Raw genomic sequence first — 26,600 nt, 5'->3', positions numbered from 1 at the left:
ACAATAGTAAAAAACTCCTTAAAAAACTTTAGTTGTGGATGTAAAAATCATGATTTTCTGTGCCCTAACCACAAGCACTCAGATACTTGCAAGAAACTAGTGATTTTCATGTAGAACTAGGTGTGATTTTGGATGAAAAAGGCCCACATGAATTTTTGGTTAAATGACATGCAATTTACAGCAAGAAAATCCACTATTTCATGCAAAAAAGGGCCATGATTTTGTGCAAAAAAAGTCTGGTTTTACATAGAAAAGGGATGTAATTTGTTATTGGGAGGCACAAAAAACTACAGAAATCCTAATTCAAATCACACAAGAAAAACCCACAATTTTCATAAAACCTTAGTCGCGATTCTCAAAAATTTGTGCCCACTTGACCTCTGATTTGCCTTAGAAATGAAACCGACACTACCTTTGGAAATGCCACTATCTACAATTCTGTACAAATCCTTTTGACTCTTTACTGTTCTACATTGACGGTTCCTTGATTTGTCTCTTACAGTAGCAGTCCCTAGGTCTTCATGCTCTTATAGTCTTCACATTTGTATCGTCTTCATGGCTTTGGATGAAAAAGCCCCACATGAATTTTTGGTTAAATGACATGCAATTTACAGCGAGAAAATCCACTATTTCATGCAAAAAAGGGCCATGATTTTGTGCAAAAAAAGTCTGGTTTTGCATAGAAAAGGGATGTAATTTGTTATTGGGAGGCACAAAAACTACAGAAATCCTAATTCAAATCACACAAGAAAAACCCACAATTTTCATAAAACCTTAGTCGTGATTCTCAAAAATTTGTGCCCACTTGACCTCTGATTTGCCTTGGAAATGAAACCCACACTACCTTTGGAAATGTCACTATCTACAATTCTGTACAAATCCTTTTAACTCTTTACTGTGCTACATTGACGGTTCCTTGATTTGTCTCTTACAGTAGCAGTCCCTAGGTCTTCATGCTCTTATAGTCTTCACATTTGTATAGTCTTCATGGCTTTGGTTGAGCTCTGATACCATATTATGGAAATCAAACACATAAAGATTATCAAGATATTCATTGATTAAATAAGAAGTGAGCTTTCTTTTATAGGATTTCAATGAACTAAAAACCACATTGTCAATGTAGGATAAACAAAATAACATACTAAAAAGGAAATAAAACATGAATCCAAAATTCGGAAAATCTTTATTAAAGCCTACGACTAATAATTAATTGACCATTACTAAATACTAATTACTTTAGCAATGCTACATTGAATGAAAGTTTTAAATGCATTCTTAAAGATCTTTGAGCCCTTAAAAACTTGTGTGTTTACTTTCTGTATCTGATTACTATCTTAAGTGAACAAGTTACAATGCTTACCTTGATCTTCTTCCTAGCAGGATGAACACACAATTTCAGTTTTATTGGTGAGCTTAGTAAAAATTGGTCATTAATTTGTTTTTAACTCACTGCAGGTGCGATTATTTGTGAAGTATGCCAGACGTTCAAGTGCAGGAAAATACAAGATTCCAAGGAACCATGCAAGCAAACTGAATTATTTAAGGCTTTTTGCACAATCTGGCAAAAAGTTCAAGGATGTTTCAAGTAGAAAATGCCTTGTTTTCAAACAGAAATTCAGCACAATTTTGAGCACATGTTTTAAAGGAAGCAAATCTAATCACCCTGGAAAAGAGGTGGGTAAGACTCGACACCTATATATGAAGTTTATTGGTTGAGTTCTGAGTGGAACCATTTCATTGAGTTCCTTATTGTCTGTTAACATCAGCGATTGATTCTTCCTTGTGAAATTTAGTGCATGTTATTCCAGAGTCGAAGTGCATAGATGTCTTTTGGTATGTCTTTTACTGGATTTCTGGTTGATTAAGAATGCTCTATTTTAATGCAAAAACCACACAAAGCTTGATTTAAGTATTTTTCCTCCAGCCAAAACTTCATTAGAATTACAGATAAACTCGTGAAGGAAGTATTAATTTTTTATAGTAGTCAGGTTAACATTAGAGTTAAATAAAAAGCTCTATGAACTTATCTTTCCTATGTGCTCTGTCCTTCCTAAATTTTTCAAATGAAGAAGTCTCTAACATGAACTAATTGAAAGTTATTTATAAATCTACCATTAATGGAATTTATTATATAATAGGATGTCATGGTGCTGTTATGTCAGCCGTTAGCATATAATATGGCTTAATTCATGTTGATGTGTAGTCTAAAGGCAGAGTTCTGTTAGATAGAATTATTCCATGTAGTCTCTTTTCAATCTACATATGCTGAATGAAGGTAATAATTGAATCGAATTCACTTCATCCATGAGCATTAGTGCTTCTTGATGTAGTTTCATGCAATCACATGTCGACACGTCTTATAACACAACTCATCTCAGTGTGCCTTGTTAAAATATCAAAATTTGCTCCATCAAATGTATATTACATATCTTCATTCAAAATTGCTTTGGACATTGATACTAATAATCTCCTCATTATCTTTCCTTGACATATTCATAGTGACTTCATTCATAGGATGATATCTACGAAGTCTTAAATCACTATTCGTAAAGAACTCTTGTAATGAAACATGAACATCAAAAGGTGTAAAGTTATTTCAATTTCAATTAAAGAACAAGTTATGAACTATGTATGCTATATATGGATATGAGGAATTATGTCAATGTCTAATAATTCTGATTTTTATCTGCAGGTCTGAAGGAGAGAGATCATTTAATGTTTTCTATATCTTCTTCAAATGAATTCAATTGGCATATATATCATTTAGGCAACCGGTCAATTGGTGTATTGACCGGTCATGCCTTTTAGGCATGACCAATCAATGCACCCATTGATCGGTGCCTTTGTAATTATACCATTAACACAATGCTGATTATCGGTTCAAAACCCCCGATAGCATATTGTAATAACATAATATAATGACTGATCAATATAATGAATCGGTTCATATAAACACCGATGATTCAAAGTGCACGATGTATGTAATCCAACCGGTGCATTTGTTAACCAATGTTAATTCCAAATGAAGCGGTGTATTCATTAAACCCGATAACAAATATGCCCGATAACAGATGTGAATCGGTGTTAATGGTTATGCACCCGATAGCAAGTATGTATCGGCGAATTTAACCCGATAACTTATAGCATTTAATATGCTATCGGGTTAATACCCCGATAGCATATTAATGCCAATTAACAATTGACATTAATATGCTATCGAGTTGTTAGCCCGATGGCATAATGATAAGCAGTGTTTGTACAATCCGAAAATCATAAGCAATATAAATCAGACATGAAGCATGTAAATAACAGAACAAGGAAGTTTAGGGAGATCTTATCTTGCATAAGCTACCATGCATTAACAAAAGGCACATACTTTTTGCCTATTAATTATTCTTGTTTATTGGAAAAAGCTTGTGCTGGATGTCTTTGTTTCATTGTTAACAAGAGGGAAAATTATGGTCTTTTGTCACCAAGCAACAATTTTTCTAAACTAAAATACACATAAAATGAGTAGTAAATACCCTTTTTTCCTCAAATATTGGCCTAGATATTTCATAGCTGACTCATCAATATAAATCTAATGAACAACTGTAATAATTGATTATAATTTTTTTTCTTTGAGTACTTGCTTCTGAAAACAGTAAATTCCCTCAATTTGTGATGCCTACGTGCTGCAAACTATAGTAGGTAGTTGCATAGTTGGACTACTCACAACTCGGCTCGACTTGCCAAGCCCCTGAGAAAAAAACTCGGCAAAAACTCAGGAAAAACTCGGCGAAAATCTCGTTAACGTAAAAACACGCTTAATTTTAATAAAAAATGCATTTCTTTTGCAAAATTTAATGAGAAGATGCATCCAATGAGTCAATAAATGATAACACAAAAGAAACAAGCTGATTCTAGATATATTTAATGCAAAGTGTCTACAAAATCGCATCCTCATGAGGAATACTGATGGCTGGAAGCAAAATAGTAAATAGTTTTTGTAAAACCAAAAGTAAATACATCATTACAAATTACAATTACAACTTCCTCTTCCTAGCTCTAGCAAAAACTAGGGGAGAGGTAAAACTAGAGGGTCTAGTCCTAGAAGTCTGCAGTGGGTGTGACCAAGCCTCCTCGCTCGGTATGGCTGGCTCATCCTCCATCCTGGATGAAGCTATGTCTCCACCTGCTTGTGGCACTGGCAATGACTCCTCATCCTCATCCTCTTCCTCCTCAATGTCATCCAGCGTGAAACCAAATCCACCCCACTCCTCCTCCAGAGCTTGCCTCTCCAATTCAGTGTTGTCATCCTCAGAAAACAATGGAGGCTGCTCCTGTGATGTCCAATCACTGTAAGGATCTATATCATCCAAGTCAAGTGGACCACCTGCTACTTCCTCTACCTTCCTTACGCGCAATCGAAGATTATATTGCACAAAGACAAGGTCATTGAGGTGTTTTTGAGCTAGCTTGCTCCTCTTCTTCGTGTCGATGGCTTCAAACAAGCTCTAATTGTGCTCACAACTGGATGAACTACAAGGTTGACATAAGATCCTAAGGGCAAATGTTTTGAGATTTGGGGTATTTCCACCCCAACTTTGCCACCAAGCATCTGCAAATTAAAATTAGGTTGAAAGTAGTACCCCTCGTCCGGGTCTGAGGGTGAGAGAAAGAGGGGTAGAGAGATAGGTCCAGATCTTGGTGGAGATCTACAAACGCGCAATATTTGAAATTTCATCATTCATACTCATAGTTTCAAACTTTCAACTCTAAAATGTATAATACCAGGATTTCTTCAATGCTAATCATGTTGTTATATGGAGCCTAATCAGACTCGGAGGTTAAAATTTTCCCTACTTCCATCAGCGCAATTTCCCCCCATATTTTTCGATGGGGGTTTGGGGGCAGCGCCCCCAAGTTGGGGTCAAGAGGCATTGCCCCTTGCGGGGTCAAGGCGTCGGGTGTTATAAAGTATAAGAAAGGAAAAAGACATATTGAAATGCCACTTATACTTAAATGTTATATTTCATGTGTATATTTTGATGAAGAGAATGAAACTGACCTGAAAAAAAAAAATTGATAATTTTTTGACATGTTTGGGCCTCTTTTTTTAGTCTAGCCGAGTTTTTAAAAGAAACTCGCCGAGTTTTTAAAAGAAACCTGCCGAGTTTTTAAAAGAAACCTGCCGAGTTTTTTGAGTTTTTGCTGCGAGTTAAAGTCGTAAAAACTTGCAGAGCTCAAAAACTCGGTGATTTTTGGAAACTCGCCAAGTGCTCTGCGAGTGTTCCATCTATGGGTAGTTGCATGAATGGAAAGATACAAATAAGAAACTCGAACATACAGAAAAATAAAGCTCAAATAGAAATATTTTACCAATTGTGGGATAATTCTAGATCATAATTGGAAAGCCTAGACTTGGCAATAACTCCATTAACCCAAAAAAATTCAAAATCTTGGAGTCCGTAAAATCTTGGAAATTTTACGAATATTTAAAAAAACACATTATTTTGTAAAAATATTCTTCAAAAATATGTATATTATTATATTTTGGTAACATATTACTGATTTCTTTATGCTCTGATCAAACTTAAGAGTTAAATACACATCATAGAGCAAAAAATGAGTTCATTACATATCAACTTCCAGTTTCAATATAAAAAAAAATTAAAAACTATAATTTCAGTTTTCATAATCTAAAATTCTTTTCAACCAAAGCTTAAAAAAATCTACAGTCCTAAGTATACAAACCAAAGAAGAATCTTGAAGAAATCCTTGTGGCTGCTCCATGCATATCTCCTCCTCGACGTCTCCAAGAAGAAATGTAATATTCACGTCCATTTGGTGAACTTCTCATCAATTTGTTGCAGCGATAGCAAGTGTGAATCAAATGGAATTCATATTTTTTATTTTATATAAAGTTATCAAAGTAATCGACACTAAGAACTTTGGAAAAAACTGTTTGCAACTAATTGTGTCTTATGGTCTCCACTGACCCATCTATTGTGAATTTTGTTTGATAGATTTGCATTGAGCATGTTTCCTTCCATTAGGAATGGTGACAAAATCCTAAGTGTGGTTCCTAAACAAAAAACTATATTTTGTATGGTAGCATCCCACTCAAGAATGCCAAATGCTTTTTGAAAGAACCATGAATTAGAGGTAGTAGCAATGAAGACATGTGGAGACCCTTGAAACTGTGAATATGTTTTATTACTATCTAATGGATCCCCAACTCAATCACTTGCAACTTGCAGTGTTTGTCGAGCCCAAAGTGGACTTGAAGTCAAATAATTAAAAGGAGAATATGAAATGTCCTATTTTAGTGGCTCTCTTGGCTACCATTGGAATTTTGGAGGAATGATATTCTTCATATGATTGCTTTGTTCCTTGGTAAGCCAGTGGGGACATCACAACAAACGATGGAGAAGAAGGTAATTTCCTATGCCCATGTTTATGTTGAAATTGATTTAAATAATCCTCTACCAGATTCTTTGGATTTGCTTCTTGGATTCAATAGCTCGATTACAAAGCTCTCCTATTTCGGTGTCAAATCTACCATGAATGTAGAGGAAATGCCTGAAAGTTAACCTTGCAAGAACTTCGTCCAATGTGCCTTGTCACCAAGTTCCAAAGGTGGATAAAGGGAAAGCCCCTATGTAGATAAGGGAAGCTTATTAGGAGGGTTTTATCCATGTGAAGGCCCATAACAAGGGAAGAGGGTAGAAGAGAACTCTTAAGGATAGGTAGGTTGAGAGGATGTTTAATCATTTTGATGCCCTAGAAGACTTTGATTTGATTGAGGGGGGTCCAAAAGGGATACAATCTGGATTAGGCTCTTTGGGGGTGGATCAGGTGACATCTAAGGAGGTTGGCATTCAGGACAATTTACAGATTGTACTTATTGGTATACAAATGGATACAAATTAGTCTCATGCAACTCTTGATGATCTAGAACCAATTGGGAAAAAATTCTTGATTGAGGCTTTGGCCTTGGCTATTCTTGCTCAACCATTGGGGTTGGAGGATCAGGATCTAGGAAAAGCTAGTAGAATCTCACCCACTTGAGCTGTAACAAAAGAACCTTAGAAGGGGTGGCCCAAAGAAGCCTCCCAAGGTGGGTCAGAAGAAAGATCAAGATAAAATAAAATTGAAGGGGGATAATTTGGTGGAATCAAGGTTAGTTAAATCCATTGGCTCCCATTTCTCTAATGCGTAGAAATGATAGTCCTATCTTGGAATGGAAAGGTGTTGAACAACATCCCTAGACAAAAAGATGATCAAGATTTGATTAGTGTACATTCTCTTGATGTTATGTTTATTTAGGAGTTAAATTTGTCTATGGAAGGCATATTCTAGGGAACTTTTTTGTTCTCCGATGTGTATGCTCTGAAGGATCATCATAGAAAATCCTGGCCATGGACTCATATTCAATATGCACAGTCCCAAGCCCCCTACTATCAATGGATCTTGGCTAGTGATTTAGATGCTATTACTAGTTTGGAGAAAAAGAGGGGAGTGGATAAGCTTGAACCCTCTTTGCAAGTTTTTAAAGATAATATTCTTTTCCAGAACTCGGTAGACATTAAGCTAGGTAATGGATTGTATACCTGGAGCTATAGGAGATGTGGTAAGGATTCTATCTTAGAGAGATTTGATAGGTTTTTGTTCTCTAGCTTTTGGATTGGCAACAATTGGAGTACCAGCTTTGAGATTCTGGAGTGGAGGGGATTTGACCATTCGCCTATCAAATAGTCAACTACTTTGATAGGTGCCATGTAGAACCCTTTGTTTCAGTTTTAACTTATGTGGTTGCGGCTGCAAGAGCCTTTGCTACAGGACCTTATGGTTAGATGGTGGAGCAAAGGTACGCCAGCCTTTGATATGACAATGTATTCTTTTGTCAAGAAATTATAGTTTGTGAACATCAGCTTAAGAAGTGGAATGGGCGTTGCTTTGGAAATATCTTTGTGGCTAAGTCAGCAGCTCAGAACTATTTGGATGCTATCACTAGGCAAAGTAGGGATCTTGGACCTACAAAGGGGACTCTCAGAGAACAATCTGAAGCTTTAAGGGAGCTGATAGACTGGGAGTTGTGCAAAGAGATATTTTGGAAGCAAAAGTCTCAGGTTGATTGGCTTCAAGAGGGATAAAAAAACACAACTTTCTTCTTTAACTCTATCAAAGCTAAAAAGCATGGAAATTTAATCTCCTCAACTGTGAAATATCCCCTACAGTTGATAGACTGAATATGCAAGGAATATTGACAAACAGTTGGCTGTCAATCTGTGTGTTATGCTGTATGACTGTTACAGAGTTTCAGATTTCTTTTGAAGGCATCAACCACGAGTTTCATCAAAGTATGACTTACAAGCAACTACTCAATGATAGCATAACCCCCAAGGATGATTTTGCAACTAATTTTCAATGTAATTACACAAATTTGGATACAAAATTACACACCTACAGCTGACTGTAATTTCATCAAATAGTTGGCATGAAACCATAGGACAATGAGCAAATGATATGCAAACTTATTACTCCTTATTTATGAGTCAAATGAGCTCTTTACAATGACCAAACCAATGCCCAAACACTTAGCAATTATCAATGATTTACTCTGAAAATCTGAAGATACATGACAGCCATGGACACATGCATATAACTGATTAACACAAGGAAATATGATGCCAAAGGAACCTGATATGAATTGCCTAGCTTAAGATTGAAGAAGCAATCAATATCCTTTGTTTTGGGGCCCTCACAATGCCAAATCGACTTGTCTTCAAAATCGCCCCTTCTGCAAGTATGAAGGTCTGATAATAATTATTTATCAGCTCCTAAGTCTTCCATCAACCCTTGAAAATGTTTGCTGTCCTCCTCCAATCACAGCGCTGTCACCAATTGATAAGTTCGATGCTAAGATAGGTAGATAGGAGCAAAATCGTAGGAAATAGAGGTCTGGTTCGACTTGTCCTCAGATCTGATTTGACCTCTGAAATCATCTTATTTCTTCTCCCAAATCCTCCTAAGTGAATCGCCTTATGTTCCCAATGCTAGCACTGTCCTTAAATGTGTTGAGACATGGACCAGCTAGGACCCGAACCTAGGACCTTCCATACGCTGCTGGAGTGCTCTACCACTGAGCTACTGGCCCCTCTTAGACCAGTCCATCGTCGGTCCGGGTGTGGCTTATTTCCAACACCAACACCCCCCCTTAAGCCACACCTCTCGTGTGCTTGGGGCTCCTAGCTTGGACCTGGCTCTGATACCATGTTGAGACATGGACCAGCTAGGACTCGAACCTAGGACCTTCCATACACTGCTGGAGTGCTCTACCACTGAGCTACTGGCCCCTCTTAGACCAGTCCATCGTCGGTCCGGGTGTGGCTTATTTCCAACACCAACAAAATGAAGGTCTTGTTGCTTACACTAGGTGATAATAGCAGAATCGTAGGAATGGAGGTTAGAGCTCGATTTGTCTCAGACCTGCTACACAACCAGCAACCTTCCAATTTCTCCTTCAATTTGTCTTCTAGGAAAATTGCCTAACCCTTCCGATAGAAATCGGTGCACAAATATGATGAATATGGATGAACTGAAAATACCACAAAAATGTCTGCCATGAAATGCACATGAAACTCAATGAGCACAATGTGAAGGACTGAAGTTATCCTCCAGTCTCAGCTGCAACCGCTTGGAGGATCTCTCACCACCTCAGTTATGCAAATCCTAGGGAGGTTTCGTTCCCAAATGATTAAGTCTGCAGAAACCCTTGGCTCCACAAGTCTACACAAGAGAAGATATCCAAACAACCAATGATGAACAATGAACCAACCCCCTCTATTTATTTTTTTCTCCTCCAATCGATTGGTTCCTTCTAGAAGATTCTTCTCTAACAAACTCATATTCTCTTATTAAATTTTATCATTTTATTACACATTAATTAATTTAATTGCACTTTAAAATATATTACATTAATTAAAGTGCACACGTGACACCATACATGTAATGTCCTTATCTCACCATAGAATCAAGTAGACACAAAATGTGAAGCCACAAATATCTGCCAAATCGACCCCCTAATCAATCTTTTTGGCCTACGAGGGTCAAATGATAGGCCATCCTCGTGAATATCTGCGAACTGAGGAGAAGGGGACATTACATACTGTGTCTTCTTAGGGAGTCCAGTTTTCTTCATTTCAAGATATTTCTGATGAGGTTATTCAATATTACTCTTCTTTGTTCACAGAGGACTCTCCCCTTTTTGTGGATGAGGAGAATCTTATTATGGACTGCTTCCCAAAGTTGTCTCTAATGAAATGAATGAGTTTCTTATCAGCCTCATCTCTTTAGATGAATCGGAGGGGTTTGTGTTTTAGATGAAGAAAGGGAAAGCCCTAGTGCTTGATGGATTATCTGTAGATGAAGTAATATATTTGCAATTTAGAATATAGTTAAGGCTGATTGCACCATCAACAAAGAGCACAAAAATAGACAAGTATTTTGTAGATGTGGTGCTGAATTTCAATGAACAATTTGCCTAGCAGATGAAGTTCTAATTTTTTGTTCAAATATCCAACACGAAGGAAGAATTTAAGGATTTTCCCCCCAGGATTTTTGTCCTCTAGATCATTTTGCCAAGGCTTTCATTCTTAAGAGCTTGCATTTGAAAATTTGATAAAAGGAAATGACATAATGGATGGCAAAAGGAGGGCGTTGGATTTTTCCTTTATAGGCATTACAATTTGGACTCTCAAATAACTTTCCCTCAAAACAAAAAAAAGCACTTCATAATAATTAATACAAAAGCCAAAAAGTTATAAAAAATAATGACTTAATAAAGTATTACTAATTTGCCCACCTATAGCAATAATTGGGCCCCAATAAGTGATCAAGGCCATCAACCTTGAAGGGGACATGATAGTCGTCCCTACCTAAAATTGCTTGTCTTCAAGTAATTGCAAAGTTGGATACTTAAGTATTCTCACATCCCCCCATGTGCCATCTCCTGCTTGAAAATTCTTTCATTGCATTAAGTACTTGATGATGCTTCTATTCCTCAACTTCTTCTCACGAATGTCAATGATGACCTTTGGAACCAAGACTAGCTTCACCTCATCATCCAAGGGAGGTAACTTTGTTGAAGGGTTGACATGTTGTCCAAGTGCTCTTTTGAGGCATGAAACATAGAAAACATTGTTATCTAGCTGTGTTTTGGAAGCTCCAACTCATAAATTGTTGGATTATTGTCATTGATGTCGTCAAAGGGTAAATCAGTGGTGTAATGGTTGAAGAAGTTGTGCAAAGATTATGGCACTATGATCAAGATTTTGTTGATCAAAGTGAGGCGATCTTAATTATTAAATTGCACAAGTATTTAATGTTTGGCCTCCATGCTTAAAGGAGATTCAAAAATGCAAAAATAATATTTTTATTTTGGACGACCCCCTCATAATATTTTGGAGGAATAAAAATTAAATGCTAGCTGTTTTTGGCCAACTTGTTTAAGGGGTTGCAACTCTTGGTTGAAGAGGTGTTTGAAGAGATATAAATAAGAGATATTTGAGAGGTCTAAAAAGAAAGCAATTAACAAATATCTTTCCACTTTTTAGAGTGGATCTATAGCAGATTAAAGAGATGAGTTTGAGGATAAGTTATTGTAAGAAGTTTCCAATATAAGCATTATTTTTCCGTTGTTTTGTCCCACAAGGGTTTCCGCGTAAATCATGTGTACATCTTGTGTTCTAAATTGTTGGGTCTTACTTGTGTGGATGCTTTTGATTATTATTTTGTGATTGCTAAAGTCTATAAATTGAAAAGTTGGTCTTACATTGATTCTCTGGCCCTCTTAGTATAAACTATAAGGTGTTTCATCAATTGGTATCAAAGTAGGTTCCTTTGAAAAAGCCTAACCGTTTGAACGAAATTTTTTAAGAACACACATGCATGCCAAGAAGGTTTCTCTTCAAATCGAGCCCTATTGTTTAATGAGAGCAACTATGCATTTTGGGGTGTAGAGATGCACACTTATTTGATGGCTTATGGATTTGATATATGGCAATTGGTTGTGGATGGCTATGTGGCACCATCTACTCCACCAATGGATCAAGACGAAAAGAGGACAAGTGAGAACAATGCTAAAGCAATGAATGCTATTCTAAGTAGCCTAACTAAATTAGAATTTCTCAAAGTCATGCATTCCACATTGACAAAAGATATATGGGATAAGCTTCAAACGACTTATGAAGCGGATGACAGAGTGAAAAAGGCAAAGCTCCAAACCCACATCAGACAATTTGAAAGTTTGAAGATGAAGGACGAAGAGAATATTGCTATATTGGTGCCTATTTTTTCTGTGTGGATGAGATCATAAATAGTATCTATGGTTTTGGAGAAAAGATTGAGGATGAAGTAATAGTGCAAAAGGTATTAAGATCTCTTCCCATGAGTTTTGATGTGAAAGTTTCCGCCATAAAAGAAATGAAGGATTTAGACACTTTGAAGATGGGTGAGGTGCATGGTATCCTCACCACTTATGAAATGAGGATTGAGAAAGGAACAACATCAAAACAAGAAGCCGCCTTCAAAGCATCAAGTAGGATGAAGAGCAAAGGACTGGTATCAAGTGAAAGTTAAAGTGATGAGGAAGAAGCTTTGTAAAGAAATTCAAAAAAGGATCTATCAAGCGCAAAGTTAAGTATACTCTTAAATGCTTTAATTGTGGTAATATAGGTCATTTTGCTGCCATATGTCCATAGGTTGGAAGTGATAGCAGCGAAGAGGAAGAAGAATACAACAAGGGAAAAGGAAAGAAGCATCAATATAACAAGAAAATGTACATTCGAGAGAAGCATGAGAAAAAGAACTTACGAAGACATAAAAAGGGCCTATATGTTCAAGAAAGCAATAGTTCATCCAAGGAAAGTGACAAAAACTTCTCCAAAAGTGATAGAGAAGAAATTTTGTGTATGGACATAGAGACAAAAGAAGTTACACCAGGAGGAAAATATAAAGAAACGGAAGAAAATGTAATGTCCCTTTTTATTAAATGCCCTAGTTTTGGCCTAAAATCAAATTTCCAAGGCTGTAGGAGATGGAATAGGGTTACGCACCAACTTAGATCACCCAAATTGAGGTCCTACAAACATGTTAGATAATCATTGAAAACATAATTAAACAAATCTTTTGTTAGAAATAGTAAGCAAAACATAGATCTCGTTACTAGGGTTTAGGGACATTAACTTGATTATAAGATGGACATAACTTAATTATGGATCTCAACCATAGGGAGACTAAGATAAAGGGAATGTTAGGGTGCCTGAATGTTCCTCTACCCTAGGCCCAAGAGTAGATATTCAATCCCTCTTGGCCTCATGGGACCATTCGGTCACTACCATGAGTTAGCATACCTAGTGAGGATTCCCGTAGCCATTCCCCTCACCATCCTTTCTTTATCTTCCCCCCTATGATCTGAATTCCTTAATCTCATGGCCAATCATGATAGGGAAGTCAGGACTATTACAGTAGGGTATCTCGAGAATCCCTCCCTCCTAAGCCCAAGGGCAACACTCCTTGTGCCCCCTTGGCCTCATGGGACCATTCGGTCACTGCCAGAGGTGGCGTACTTAGGAGAGGACCTCATTGCTGTTTCCCCTCCCTGTATCCTCTTATTCCTTAACCATGATTTAATCAAGCATATAAAGATTATTAAATACTGTCCTTATTTACCATAAAGATTAACTTCTCTGATCTGCTTTTCTGAATGCTGTTGCTGATAGAACTACTTCCCCAGAATCAGATGTCATTCTTATTTTGTGCATACCACAGATGGATGAGAATACTATTCCTGTAATAAATAATTATTTCTGATTCAGATCTGATTTTGTGATCTTATAATGTGATCTTAAAGATCTGACTTTCTGCTCTTATAATCTGCTTTTTGATTGGAAAGATATTCAAGGAATGGTTGCTCAAATGACCTCCAATCGACCTTTATTTATACACTCAATGTGCCTCTCTAACCAAAAGACATATCCCCTCAACTAGCTTGGCCAAGGAGCATTTGAAAGATATCTAAATTAAACTTATTTCTCCCAAAATGGGCGCCATAACTCAGGTCGGCTCTTTTAGCATTAAATACATTTTATTTTATTTTCAAAAGGTCGGCTGGCGTAGGGTTTTCTTTTTTTATTTCATTCATAATACAAAGGAGAGTCGGCCCATGATCTTTATTATTTTCACCTAAGCTCTAGGTCAGCTCTTCTTAATTTTGCAGCCCTAATTCCTATCTAAGTAATGGCGGGGGCATGACAAAATAGGAGCTTGAAGGAGAGGAGGATACAATAGTAGACCTAGAAGAACTTATTGTTGCTCTAGATGAAATCAAAAGACTCAAGAAGTGAAATTCAAAGCTAAAAACTCAAATGATAAGAAGACAATGAATTGAAGACGAAGCTACTTCAAGGATTAGAAAAGGTGATTGTAGATCTCGGGACTCAAGTTGAGGAGGCTAAGTGAATTGAAGAAGTTCTAAGAGATCAACTGAAAAGGAATGGGATTGTGAGAAGTTAGAACTTGAAATCATTTCCTTAAGGGAAGAATTGGAGAAGAGAAAAGAACCAGCTAAATCGATGTATGAAGTTTGATAAAAGTATTGAAATGTTGGATGACCTTACTATTGCAAGAAGACAAAGAATGTTGCAAGTTTTAATGATGTGGATCTACCAAAGATGATGGATGAAGAAAAGCCAAAAAGCTATGTTGAGACTCTCAAAAAGGAAGAGAACAAGGAGGAAAATAAAAAAGAGAACAAAGTCCCACAAAAAAATAAAAGGTAAACAAGGGCAACTACAAAAAGTCATTTTCTCAAAGATTTTAGTCACACACATCCAGGTTTCAATATTCTTTCCGTGGTTATTGCTTTTCATTGAATTGTAGAGTTTGTACAAGGAATGATTTTGAATTCACCAAGAGGAGATATAATGCATTCGCTCGTCTTATGGACTATAGCATTATATTCTATATGTGTAACAACCTTGGACACAACAAGGTTTTGTTGAAATGCTTTTGTTGAGCCTCTAAGACAGAATAAGGAGGATGTTCGTGACAAGAAAAAGGATGCCTCAAACAAGGTTTGGAAGAAGGAGCAATAAATGAAGGAAAGATCCATGCTTGTACAAGTTGCACTACATGCGCAAAATGAGAAAGACCAATGGTATGTTGATAGTGGTTGCTCAATCAATGTGACTGATGACAAGAGCAAATTTCTCTCCTTGAAGAAAGTAAGTAAAGGAATAGTGAAATTTGGGGAAAATGCTACAACAAACATAAAAGGAAAAGGCACACTTAGTCTAGATAATGGAAAAATGAAAACTGAAAATGTCTTATACATTGAAGTATTGAAGCATAATCTCCTAAGTGTGTGACCAAGGGCACACTCTTACATTTCATTATGGAGGATGTAAAATCAAGAAGAATGGGAAAGTGATAGCAGACACATATAGAACAGACAGTAATTTCTACATCCTAAATGAAATCAGAAATGAAAAGTGTTATATGGGGCAAGAAGATGAGAGTTGGTTGTGGCATGGATGGAAGACCTGAATTTTGGTAACATTGTGAAGATCAATTAAAAAACAAGCCGTAAGGAACATGTCGAAGATAGCAAAGCCTTCAAATATTATCTGCAAAAAACAATATGGTAAAAAAACAAGGACAAGCTTCAAATTTAAGGAGTATTCTACATCAAAGCCTTTGGAACTTGTTCACACTGATTTGTGTGGGCCAACAAGGACGAAAAACTTGCAAGGTGATTTATTTTATGTTGATTGATGATTATTCTCGAATGAATTGGATAGCTTTTCTTAAAGAAAAATCTGAAGTATTTGAGAAGTTTAAGGCATTTAAAGCCTTAGTAGAGAATATAACAAGGTTAAAGATCCAATGCCTTAGATCTAATAGAGGAGGATAATTTACCTCAAATGAATTTGAATTTTTTTGTGAACATGGGATAAAAATAAAATATTTAACCGCAAGAACTCCACAACAAAATGGAGTAGTTGAGAGGAACAATAGAACTATTCAAGGAATGGCAAGAGCCATGCTAAATGAATCCAATATATCTAATATTTTTTGGAGATAAGCGGTTCATACAATTGTCTACATTTCAAACTGAGCACAAATTAGGGTGAATCACAACAAAACACCATATTAACTTTGGAATGGAAGGGTTGCATCAATGACGTATTTCAAGGTTTTTGGAAGCAAGTGCTATATAAGAAGAGATGATGAAGATTTGGAAAATTTGATTCCAGGAGTGATGAAGGTATCTTCCTTTGATATTCCACGAGGAGTAAAGCTTACAAATGCTATGATAAAAAATTGCACAAAGTTTTTGAAAGTGTCAATGTGAAAGTTGATGAAGAAAGACATCAAAAGGAGATAGCACAAGATTATCAAAAGGAAGAAAGTTGCAAAGAAGAAGCAACAGAGGAAGAAATTGAAATTGGAGAAGTTGAGCAAAGAAATCTAAAGACACCATCGAAAGCACCACCTAAGACACCATCTAGATTTGTTCAAAAGAATTATCTTGAAGATTTGATTATTGGAGACAAAGGCACAAAAATCCAGACGAGAAGGACTGCTAGTACATCAAAACATGCAAGCGTGTGTTTGCTCTCCAAAGTTGAACTAAATAACTTTATAGAAGTAAGTGAAGACAAGTATTGGATAAAGGCTATGGAAGAGGAATTGGATCAAATCGAGAAAAATGAAACTTGGGAACTTGTCCCAAGACTTAAGGACAAAAATGTGATTGGCACTAAGTGGGTTTTTAGAAACAAATTAAATGAGGATGGCCAAGTTGTAAAGAACAAAACAAGATTGGTATGCAAGGGATATGCTCAAGTCAAAGGAATTGACTTCGAAGAAACCTTTGCTTTTGTTGCTTGTGTTGAAGCCATAAGGATATTCTTAGCCCTTGTTGGTTTTAAGAACTTAAAAGTCTTTCAAATGGATGTAAAATCAACTTTTCTAAATGGAAACGTGGAGGAAGAAGTCTAAAGAATGAGGACTATGTCTGTAGACGAAAGGAGGTGCTCTGAGGGCTTGGTACTTAAGGCTAGACAGGTATCTTCAAGAGAAAGACTTCAAAAGAGGAATTGCGGATAATAATCTGCTTGTCAAGAATGAAGGAGATGATTTGTATATTGTTGTGGTCTGTGTGGATGATATCATTCTTGGGGGTAGCAATGATAAGATGTGCCAAGAATTTGCCACAAATATGTAGGAGTTCAAAATGTCAATGCTTGGTGAGTTGTCCTTCTTCCTTGGGTTGCAAATTTCCCAATTAGATAAAGGAATATTTATTTCACAAATCAAGTACATTAAGGAGATGTTGAATAAATTCAGGATGGAAGACTGCAATCCAATGAGCAGTCCCATGGTTGTCGGATGTAAATTGAGTAAAGATGATGAATCTCTTGAGGCCAGTCAAGCTCTTTACAAGTCCATGATTGGAAGTTTATTATATGTGACAGCTACAAGACCCGATATTATGTAAGCAGTTGGTTTGGTGGTATGGTTTCAGGCAACACCAAAAGAAATTGATGTGCATGCAATCAAAAGAATATTCAAATATCTAAAGGCACTACGAATTTTGGATTTTGGTATCCAAGAGGTATGGATGTGGATTGGACCAGCAATGTTGATGACAAAAAAAGTACTAGTGGGGGTAGCATTCTTCCTTGTAGCAATCTTGTATCTTGGTTGAGTAAGAAATAGGCTTCAATTTCTTTGTCTACAACAAAGGCGGAATATATTGCATCAGCAACTTGTTGTACGTAGGTTCTATGTATGTAACAAACTTTGAAAGATATTGAGGTTGAGTACGAGCATACCATCTCCATATTATGTGACAATACAAGTGCAATCAATATTTCAAAGAATCCAGTTATGCACTCCTAGACAAAGCATATTCCAATTAAATATCATTTCTTAAGAGAGTAGGTGGTTGACCAGCAAGTGAAGTTGGAATACATTGCTACAAAGGAACAAATTGTTGACATTTTTACAAAGCCTCTTCCAAAAGAGACATTTGAGTAACTAAGGGAGAAATTGCGAGTGATGTCACTGACATCCAATCATTAAGGTTTTTTAAAAGGAAGCATGTGTTTAGGGGGAGCTATTCATTATCTTATAAAATTAGCCCCAAATACCCTTTGCCATTGATGTCAAAGGGGGAGTTGTATGACCCAGTTGCATTCACAAGATTATTTTTTTTATAAGGTTGCCATCAATGACAAAGGGGGAGATTGTTGCATTATTGTCATTAATGTCAAAGGGAAAATTGGTGGTGTAATGGTTGGAGAAGCTGTGCCAAAATTATGGCAATATGATTGAGATTTCATTGATCAAAGTGAGAGGCAATTTTAATTATTAAGTTGCACAAGTATTTAATGTTTGGCATCCATGCTTAAAGGAGATTTAAAAATTCAAAAATAATATTTTTATTTTGGACAACCCCCTCATAAGAGCCGCCATCTTTGAAGCAAATTAAATTAATTTTTGGTGGGGTCTCTAAATGGGACTGTTGATGTGTTTTTTATGCACATGCGAACACAGAATAAAATACCCAAAAGTATCTTATCCTCTCTTGAACTAAGTTACTCAAATGTTGAAGATTGGCTTAAGGATCACTTGAGACAACTCCAAGGTTTATAAATGTCAGGTCTTGATGTGTGGATAAGCTCTGTTGGTTGATGTGATTGCTGGTATCACAAAGGGACTTACGTTGAATTGTTGACTTGAATGCTTGAATCGTTGTATCACAAAGGGACTTACGTTGAATTGTTGAATGCTTGAATCGCTGGAACTCGATCATCTGATGTTGCAATCTTGTGATGCTTTTCTATCCTAAACTAACTTGAATTGAAAAACGGGCAAAAGATAAAGGGTTTGGGAGTTCTATTCTAAGACCTAGAATGTAAGAAGATAGGTGAATGGTTAGATGGAATCCTATTGGGCGAGGTCTCACCATCAACTTGAACAATTTGACACAAGCTCAGTGCAATCTTCTAAGGGCATCTCAAAGATATTCGAATCAACACCATCAAGCATTGATTACCATTCAAGTTAATGCATAAGCAATGGATGTGTAACAATTCGAAGTTAAGCACATATCATTCCAGTTGACCACACGAGGCACTCTTACAAACAACGAGAGGCTAGTGGTATGGACTAAAGGATTCCACACAAATACATTCAACAAATTCTTCCATTCCATCTAATCAACATGAAAACAAAATGAGAAGTAAAACTATGAGGCTTGTTGAAATAATACATTTCACCACAACTTCAATGAAAAGAGTATTTCATTTACAAGTCATAATAACAATTCTTCCTTCTCCTAATTTACTCTAACTTCTATTCTATCTTCTATTCTATTCATTTCCTACTACTATTCGCTAACTATTTCTTCTGCTACTAACTATTAACCTTTACAAATGAGAGATATGAGCCCTTTATAGTGCTCTCAATACAATTCAATGGTTCAGATCAATTTGAGACCAATGGCCGAGATTTTACAATGAAAACCCTAATTAGGGTTTGTTACAACAAACTCAATTTTGGCCAATGAAATAATGACATCATTTTGACACATGTCATCTCCAGAATATTCAACCAATGGATAACAGGGGTAGGTGCCTTGAAGTTTGTACCTTCATGTATGAGTCAGGTACATTACATCTAGACATGCGGATGTGGAACTTGTCTGATTGGTAAGTAGTGATTTGGATGATGACTAGGATTCCACCTTTAACTTGCACTTGTAGGCTTGATAGATCATCAAGAAGGAATATTTCTTGATATTCAACATTATCCGGCTCTCGTGATGATGATGATCTTCTAACTTTGATTAACTCCTCTGAACTATTCTCTTGAGGGCTTCAATCATGGAGGTGAAAGGTGTGAATCTTAGTTTTGAAGTATTGATGTTGCTTTGGAACGAACTCCTGATGTCACAACTGTTTCTCTTCTTTGGAATTCTTTCTCTGTGACTCCCTGATGCTATGAGAGTTGAGATTCCTTATGGGCATTCTATGCTTGTAAATGAAGTTTTCTTCCTTGCATGGTGATGTAGATCGTACAATCTTTCTCCTTTTGCTTTGCAATCACCATCCTCATCTACAAAACAAAAGCAAACATGATATCAAATACCTACTACATAACCTTGATAGTTCTTCTAACTTAATATATCTCTTAATTTTATGTGTTTTGCAAGTTTGATAAGAGGATTTAGAGAGAATTTGCCTTCATGAAGGAGTTATTGAAGTTGTTTTTTAGCTCCAACACTGATGTTCATGAAGTTACCCTTATCTTTGAACTTACTCTCCTTCATTTGTCTTCATTCTATGGGTTCCAATGTTGAGCCTTCCCACCATTTATTGATGCAAATATATTGAATTATCCTTAGGGAAGGCTACTAGAAGAAATTCGCTCCCCCTGCTCAATTTATGAAGTTCGCTTTCAACTCAAAATCACTATTTCTTTGCATATGAAGTTCACTCTTGGAGGTCATCACATGAAATTCTCTCTCAAACTCGTTCTCATGAAGTTCACTCTCCATCTACAAGACATGAAGTTCACTCATATACCTTGAGTTGTGAAGTTCGCTCATCTATCTCAAGTTGTGAAGTTCACTCATGTACCTCAAAACGTGAAGTTTGCTCATTCCTTCTAGTTCATGGAGTTAACTTCTTACTCGTCTTTCACTATTCAAAATTGTTCTCTCTTAGGCATGCTAAAGTATCAAATTAGCTCTAGGAAATAATCTATTAGCTGCCTTGTATCTTGTCTTGGGCAAATTCGCTCATCTCCTCCAATTTGTGAAATTCACTCATGTAGGCTGATTCCTGAAGTTCGCTCATGTGCTTGAGTTCATGAAGTTCACTCATGTATGCCAAAACATGAAGTTCTCTCATGTTGTCCAATTTGTGGAGTTCGCACATGTGCTTTGAATTGTGAAGTTTGTTTCAAATTGAATCAACTCAAGGTAAATGCTTTCAAACCGCCTTCGCTCTTCCATCATGAATTTTGCTCATCTACTTTAAATCATGAAGTTCACTCATGTAGCTGAATTCATGAAGTTTGGTCATGTGTCTTGGATCTTGAAGTTTGCTTCTCTCATCAAGCACATGAAGTTAGATCCTATCATCCATTACATGAAGCAACATTTTTGAACTTCACCTTTCGATCATGCTCTTGAAACCACTCTTTCCTTAGCTTGTAAAGTTTACTTCTATGTTGCTAAAGGTGAAATTCGCTCATCTATCTCAAATTGTGAAGTTCGCTCATGTACTTCAGTTCATGAAGTTGAAGCTTGCTCCTCTTTTGCTCCTGAGGCTGAGCTTATGAAGTGGATTTCAAACCAAGACTAAACTCTCCTTTGCTCACTTTCACTTACTCTCTCAACTTCAATACATGATAACATGCTCAACTTGAGGTCTTAGGATGAGTTTTTGCTCTATGGAAGAAGTGCAAGAAGTTCGCTACATAAGGGGTGTACATGAAGTGAAGTTCACTCCTCAAAAGGAGCATTTGTAGTGATCCTTTAATTAGCAATCCTTCCTCACTCATGATTAGACTCGTGATATCTAGACTTTACAAACTTACACCTCACACAAGGCTATCTACCTGACTCCTGACTTATTGATCATCAGTACCTCTCTAATGCAAAGGCTTATAGCTAAGGATTCTAATGCTATTCTAGAAAGCAGGAAAAAAGTGGGGGTCCCCATTTGCGATGGGGCGATGTGTGAATACCTCACAACAGGGGTGACCTCCTTAAGGCTAGTGCCTACTTTGGGCAAAGCAAAATAAAATAATAAAAATTAAATGCTAGCTGGTTTTGGCCAACCTATTTAAGGGGTTGCAACTCTTGGTTGAAGAGGTGTTTGAGGAGGTATAAATAAGAGATGTTTGAGGGTCTAAAAAGCAATCAATTAATGAATATCTTCCCACTTTTTAGAGCAGATTAAAGAGCAGAGTTTGAGGATAAGTTATTGCAGATTTATGAGCAGCATTTATGCAAATCTTGTGAAGGGGTTTGTGAGCAATTTTACAAAGTACTTTTGAGTGAGTTGTTGAAGATATTTGGAGCATTTATAAGAAGTTTTTGAGCATACACAAAGGCAGCTTTTGGTGAAGAAGTTCATATAAATCATCATTTCATTGGAGGTTGGTGCCTTGCATTCAAAGAGATTGGTGGTCTTGTTGAGTTGGTGCTCAATGGAGGGGACTAGTGTCTCATGTGGGTTGGTGCTTACAAAGATTGTAAGAAGTTTTCAATATAAGCATTATTTTGCCGTGGATTTCTCCCGTAGGGTTTTCCATATAAGTTGTTTGTGCATCTTGTGTTCTAAATTGTTAGATCTTACTTGTGTGGATGCTTTTGATTATTATTTTGTGATTGTTAAAGTTTATAAATTGAAAAGTTGGTCTTATACTGATTCCCCCCACCTCCGCCCCCCACCGTCTCTCAGTATAAGTGTGTGTTTCTTCATATATGACCTCTCCAACTCCCCTCACAACTTTGTATGGTCCATAAAACTTGGGCTTGAGCTTTTCAAATCCCTCCTTGTTGATAAAGAGTACTTGTAAGGTTGCAATCTCAAAGCCACCTTCTTTGCACCCTTGAATGTGCTCTTTGTGCACTTTTGATCAATATATAGCTTTTGTGTTTCTATACTTGTTAGAGGTGAGCCTTGAGTGACCTCAAAATGTCTTGATTACGCTTGACTAAGTCACTCACAATAGAAACCCTGCTATTTTCAAACACCAAATCAACAAAAGTTAGTGCCTTATATAAATAAAGTGCCATAAATGAAGACATACTTGTTGACATGTGGTAGGATATGTTGTAGTAGTATTCATCCAACTGCAACCATTTGGCCCAACCCATTTGTTGGTCCAAGATGTTGTCCCTCAAATAACTTTTGATCCATTTGTTTGTAATGTCCCCTACTAGAAGGCTGCCAATTCCCAATGATTAACATACATCACTATGCATTTAAATCATATTAAATTAAGAAACAATTAATGATTCATAATACATTTGATAACTATTATATTTAAGCCCCAATCCCTACCTCTAACCTAATCCTCAACCCTACGAAGGATGGGGAATAACCATGTTAGGGTGCTAGAAACTATCCTTCAAAAATAGTGCCTTTGTATGATGTAACACATGCCCATTCCACCGCAGTTCTTATCTATTGCCCTTGTATGATGTAGCATGGGCCATTCCACCGCAGGACTTACCTGTCTTGTGAGTTATTAATACCACCTCTCCTTAACATTCCCACATTCAATCCTTCTTAGGGGCAATAGGAAAGATTAAAGATTAGGCTACCATATAACAATTCTTCATGTATTATGAATATAAATGAAATTAAGTATGACTGTTATACATATTGCAGTCTATATTAATATTACTATTAATTTTGTGTTGATTTGCTTGGACCCTTCGCATTGATTATGTGTCCAAGTATAAGATTTATGTAATTCCAAGATCACATTTGGAAGTCTTTGTAGAGATTATTTTTTTCTCTAGAATGCTTAGTATCTAATCAATATGACTTAAGTGATCCTCTCAAGTTTTCCTATAAATAAGAATATCATGAAAAAATACCAGCACAAACTTTCTTAATTGTTTAATGAATGCCTCATTACTGCAAGATTGGAATGTGGTTGGTACATTTGCCAACCAAAAACTCATAATGTCCATAGTGACATCTTAAGACAATTTGTTGGATATTTTCTTCTCTCACCTTAATGTGTTGATATCTTGAACAAAGATCAATCTTGAAGAAGTAGACTACCCCATGAAGCTCATCTATCAATTTGTTAATCTTAGGGATGGGATACTAATGGGGTACCTATTTTTTTATTCTTTTTATTGAGGGCTCTATAATTAATGCACATCCTCATTGCGACATCCATTTTGTTCACCAAAACCACCAATGAAGCAAATGTGCTAGAGCTTGGCCTGGTGTGTTGCATGTCCAAATGTTCTTTGATTGTTTTTTCTATCTCATCATTGTGTCTTCGGGGATAGTGATAGGGTGTGGGAATAATCAGGTTGGACCCCAACTCAAGCTCTAATATGTACTAAAATCCTCTATTTGGAGGCAACCTTGAAGGGATATTGTTGGAAATTACACTATGCTTATTCAAAATAGACTAAAAATCAACATTATGATATTTCTCACTGTAGCGTCGTAAATTGTACGCACTTGCTAGGGTGGTACAATTTCACACCTAGTTTAGCACCCGCCTTGGCGCATTTTGCATTTTGCATTGCATTTCCCCTTTAGCACTTAATTAATCAAATTAATTAGGTCTAAGGTCCTATTTCATCATCTTCCACATTATAAAGTTGGGCCCTTTCATTAAAGTGTGCCCCTTTCATTTTATTCTTCCAATATATCATTTAATCAAAAACCCTAATTAGGTCCTATTTTGAACTTGGGGGCTTGATTTCGGGGGTCAAAACATCTCGAAATCAGCTGTAACTTCGGGATTCTCTCTAAAATCATTATATCCGACGGCCCTGAAAATTTGGTGAAAAGTTGTCGGGACCATGGCGCCCGGCGTGCACATGGTCCCGGACATTTTTCCTGAAATTTTAGGAGCACGATCCAATCATAAAATAAAGCTTAACCCCAAGATATTGGCGGGAGATTCAATCTCTAGGTCGGCCAAAAGTTGAAATTAAGACCTAGGGTTTCATATATAAGAGCTCTCTTTCTTCATTTGAAGGGATCAGAATTTTGGTTTCCAAGGGCCTTCTATGCAGCGAAAGAGCAGATCTTTGAAGACTTCAACAACATTCAACATCCATCCATCAAGAATTCATCAATTTCATTCATCCATTTAGGGCTTTGAAGACATTGAAGAGCAATAGGGGATCACCGACTGAAGATTGGCTTGTACCCCTCCCTTGGGGTTGGGTATGATTTCATGTTGTTTTCATGTCTTTGCATAAGCCTCATTATATCATTTGTATTCATGCTTTAGATCACTTTGCATTTTGATTTGAAGCATTTACATTATCATTTACAAGCAATTAGGGTTTACTTTCTAGGTTGCTCTAGTTTGCTTACTTGCATTTTAGGATCTTGCACACACACAAGGTCTGCACACACAGTACTTTTACAATACAACTTGGCTATTCGTGGAGGTGGAAATCACCAAAGCGGGGGTTTGACTAAGACAAAACCCTATATAGCCGCCCAAAACACCTTTTCAGATATAAGTGCAGGTTTCGGGATTCGGACGATGCCGCAAGTTGCAGATCCGAAAGAAGCAGACGAAGACAGAACAACACACCAAATTTCAGAGCAAAAGACCAGGACAGGGGCGTGGGGCGCCCTGGTCCTTCTGTCAGACAGCAAATTTTCAGCATTTTTGACAACTTTTCAGGTTGCAAAACAGCAGTTTCCAGAGCAGTTTCAGGGGCAGAATCAGGACAGTGGCGCCCACGCCCCCGTCCCGAACATTTTCACTCAGATTTTAACACCAAATACGCATTTACATTCTTGTCTTGTCCTTATGTTTACAGCTTTCCATTGTTTAAGTTCAATTCTGCAATCTTGTTATTAGTTCATACTTGCACTTTGGGATTAGGAGTTGAACTTGCATCATTTTATCTATCATTTGCAACAAAGGAATAGAAATCCTAATAGGTAGCCCGTGGCTCTCTCTTCCACAAAAAGAAGTAGCCAATTGTGTGATACCTCTAGGCTCTTTCGTATTCCACAAATGTGTGTCAAAAGGTAGGATTAGGGCATGTTGACCTAGTCTCGCTTTTTCCCCCACACACTCACCCAGAGGATATTTTGTGTTTGTTATTAAGCATTGTGCTGCTCATGCAACTTGTCCTTAGTGATATTATCTTTCCATCCTTTTTGCTAAAATTCGTGGGGCTTCATTTGAAAGACCTTGAAGCACTACTTGCTTGCCATTTGATTTGAATTTTAATTCCATTGTCTGATAGTTTTGTGTGAATTCTCCAAGGTAATGCAAGCAGTATACTCCCAATACTATGTTTGTGTCCTCTAGACCAACCACATAGAAGTGATCACAAATCTGGTGTTTTCTCAAAATGATGTCAAATCCTTGCATCCTCCTCTTGTTGCAAGGAGTGATTAAACCATCTACCACTACAACATTAAACCTTTTGAAATCCATCATTTTTAAACCTCTCCTCAAAACTAAGCTCTTATCTATGAAATTATGTGTATCCCATTTTTTTATCAACACTGTAATTTTCTGCCCATTTAAGATTCCACAAGCTCTAAAAGGATGGTACTTAAGAGCACCTTAAGTGTGGCTAGGGTTTGTAATGTCCCCTATCTATGCTCTGTCAATTATCAAAGCAACAACTATATTACTATCTTAATTAAGCATAGTTAAAAGCACCTTGTGATACAACTTCCTAAATCATTCCCCTAATTTCCAAGTGTTTCGTCCCTTTTCCCAGAAGAGGGTTGGCTGTCTAGGGCGCTTGAAACCAACTCTCAAGATAGCCCAGATTACTGAACTCAGTCCAT

General features: G+C 36.9%; 1 protein-coding gene across 2 annotated transcripts in view; it reads left to right on the top strand.

The window, feature by feature from the left end:
• The window catches only part of LOC131067616 (uncharacterized), a 90,546-nt gene that overhangs the window by 52,736 nt on the left and 11,210 nt on the right, over positions 1-26,600 (top strand). Inside the window, exon 6 of one of the 2 annotated variants that reach the window (XM_058002694.2) lies at positions 1,456-1,674. In XM_058002694.2, the coding sequence (XP_057858677.2) occupies positions 1,456-1,674 (219 nt within the window). Of the gene's footprint in view, positions 1-1,455; positions 1,679-26,600 lie in introns of both variants that reach the window. The other variant, XM_058002695.2, reaches the window with a different exon arrangement.

Source organism: Cryptomeria japonica, chromosome 5 (assembly GCF_030272615.1).
Source record: "Cryptomeria japonica chromosome 5, Sugi_1.0, whole genome shotgun sequence".
In the NCBI taxonomy this organism is placed as follows: domain Eukaryota; kingdom Viridiplantae; phylum Streptophyta; class Pinopsida; order Cupressales; family Cupressaceae; genus Cryptomeria; species Cryptomeria japonica.
Note: the sequence above shows the minus strand (reverse complement) of the source record. Positions and strands in the feature narration are given on the sequence as shown.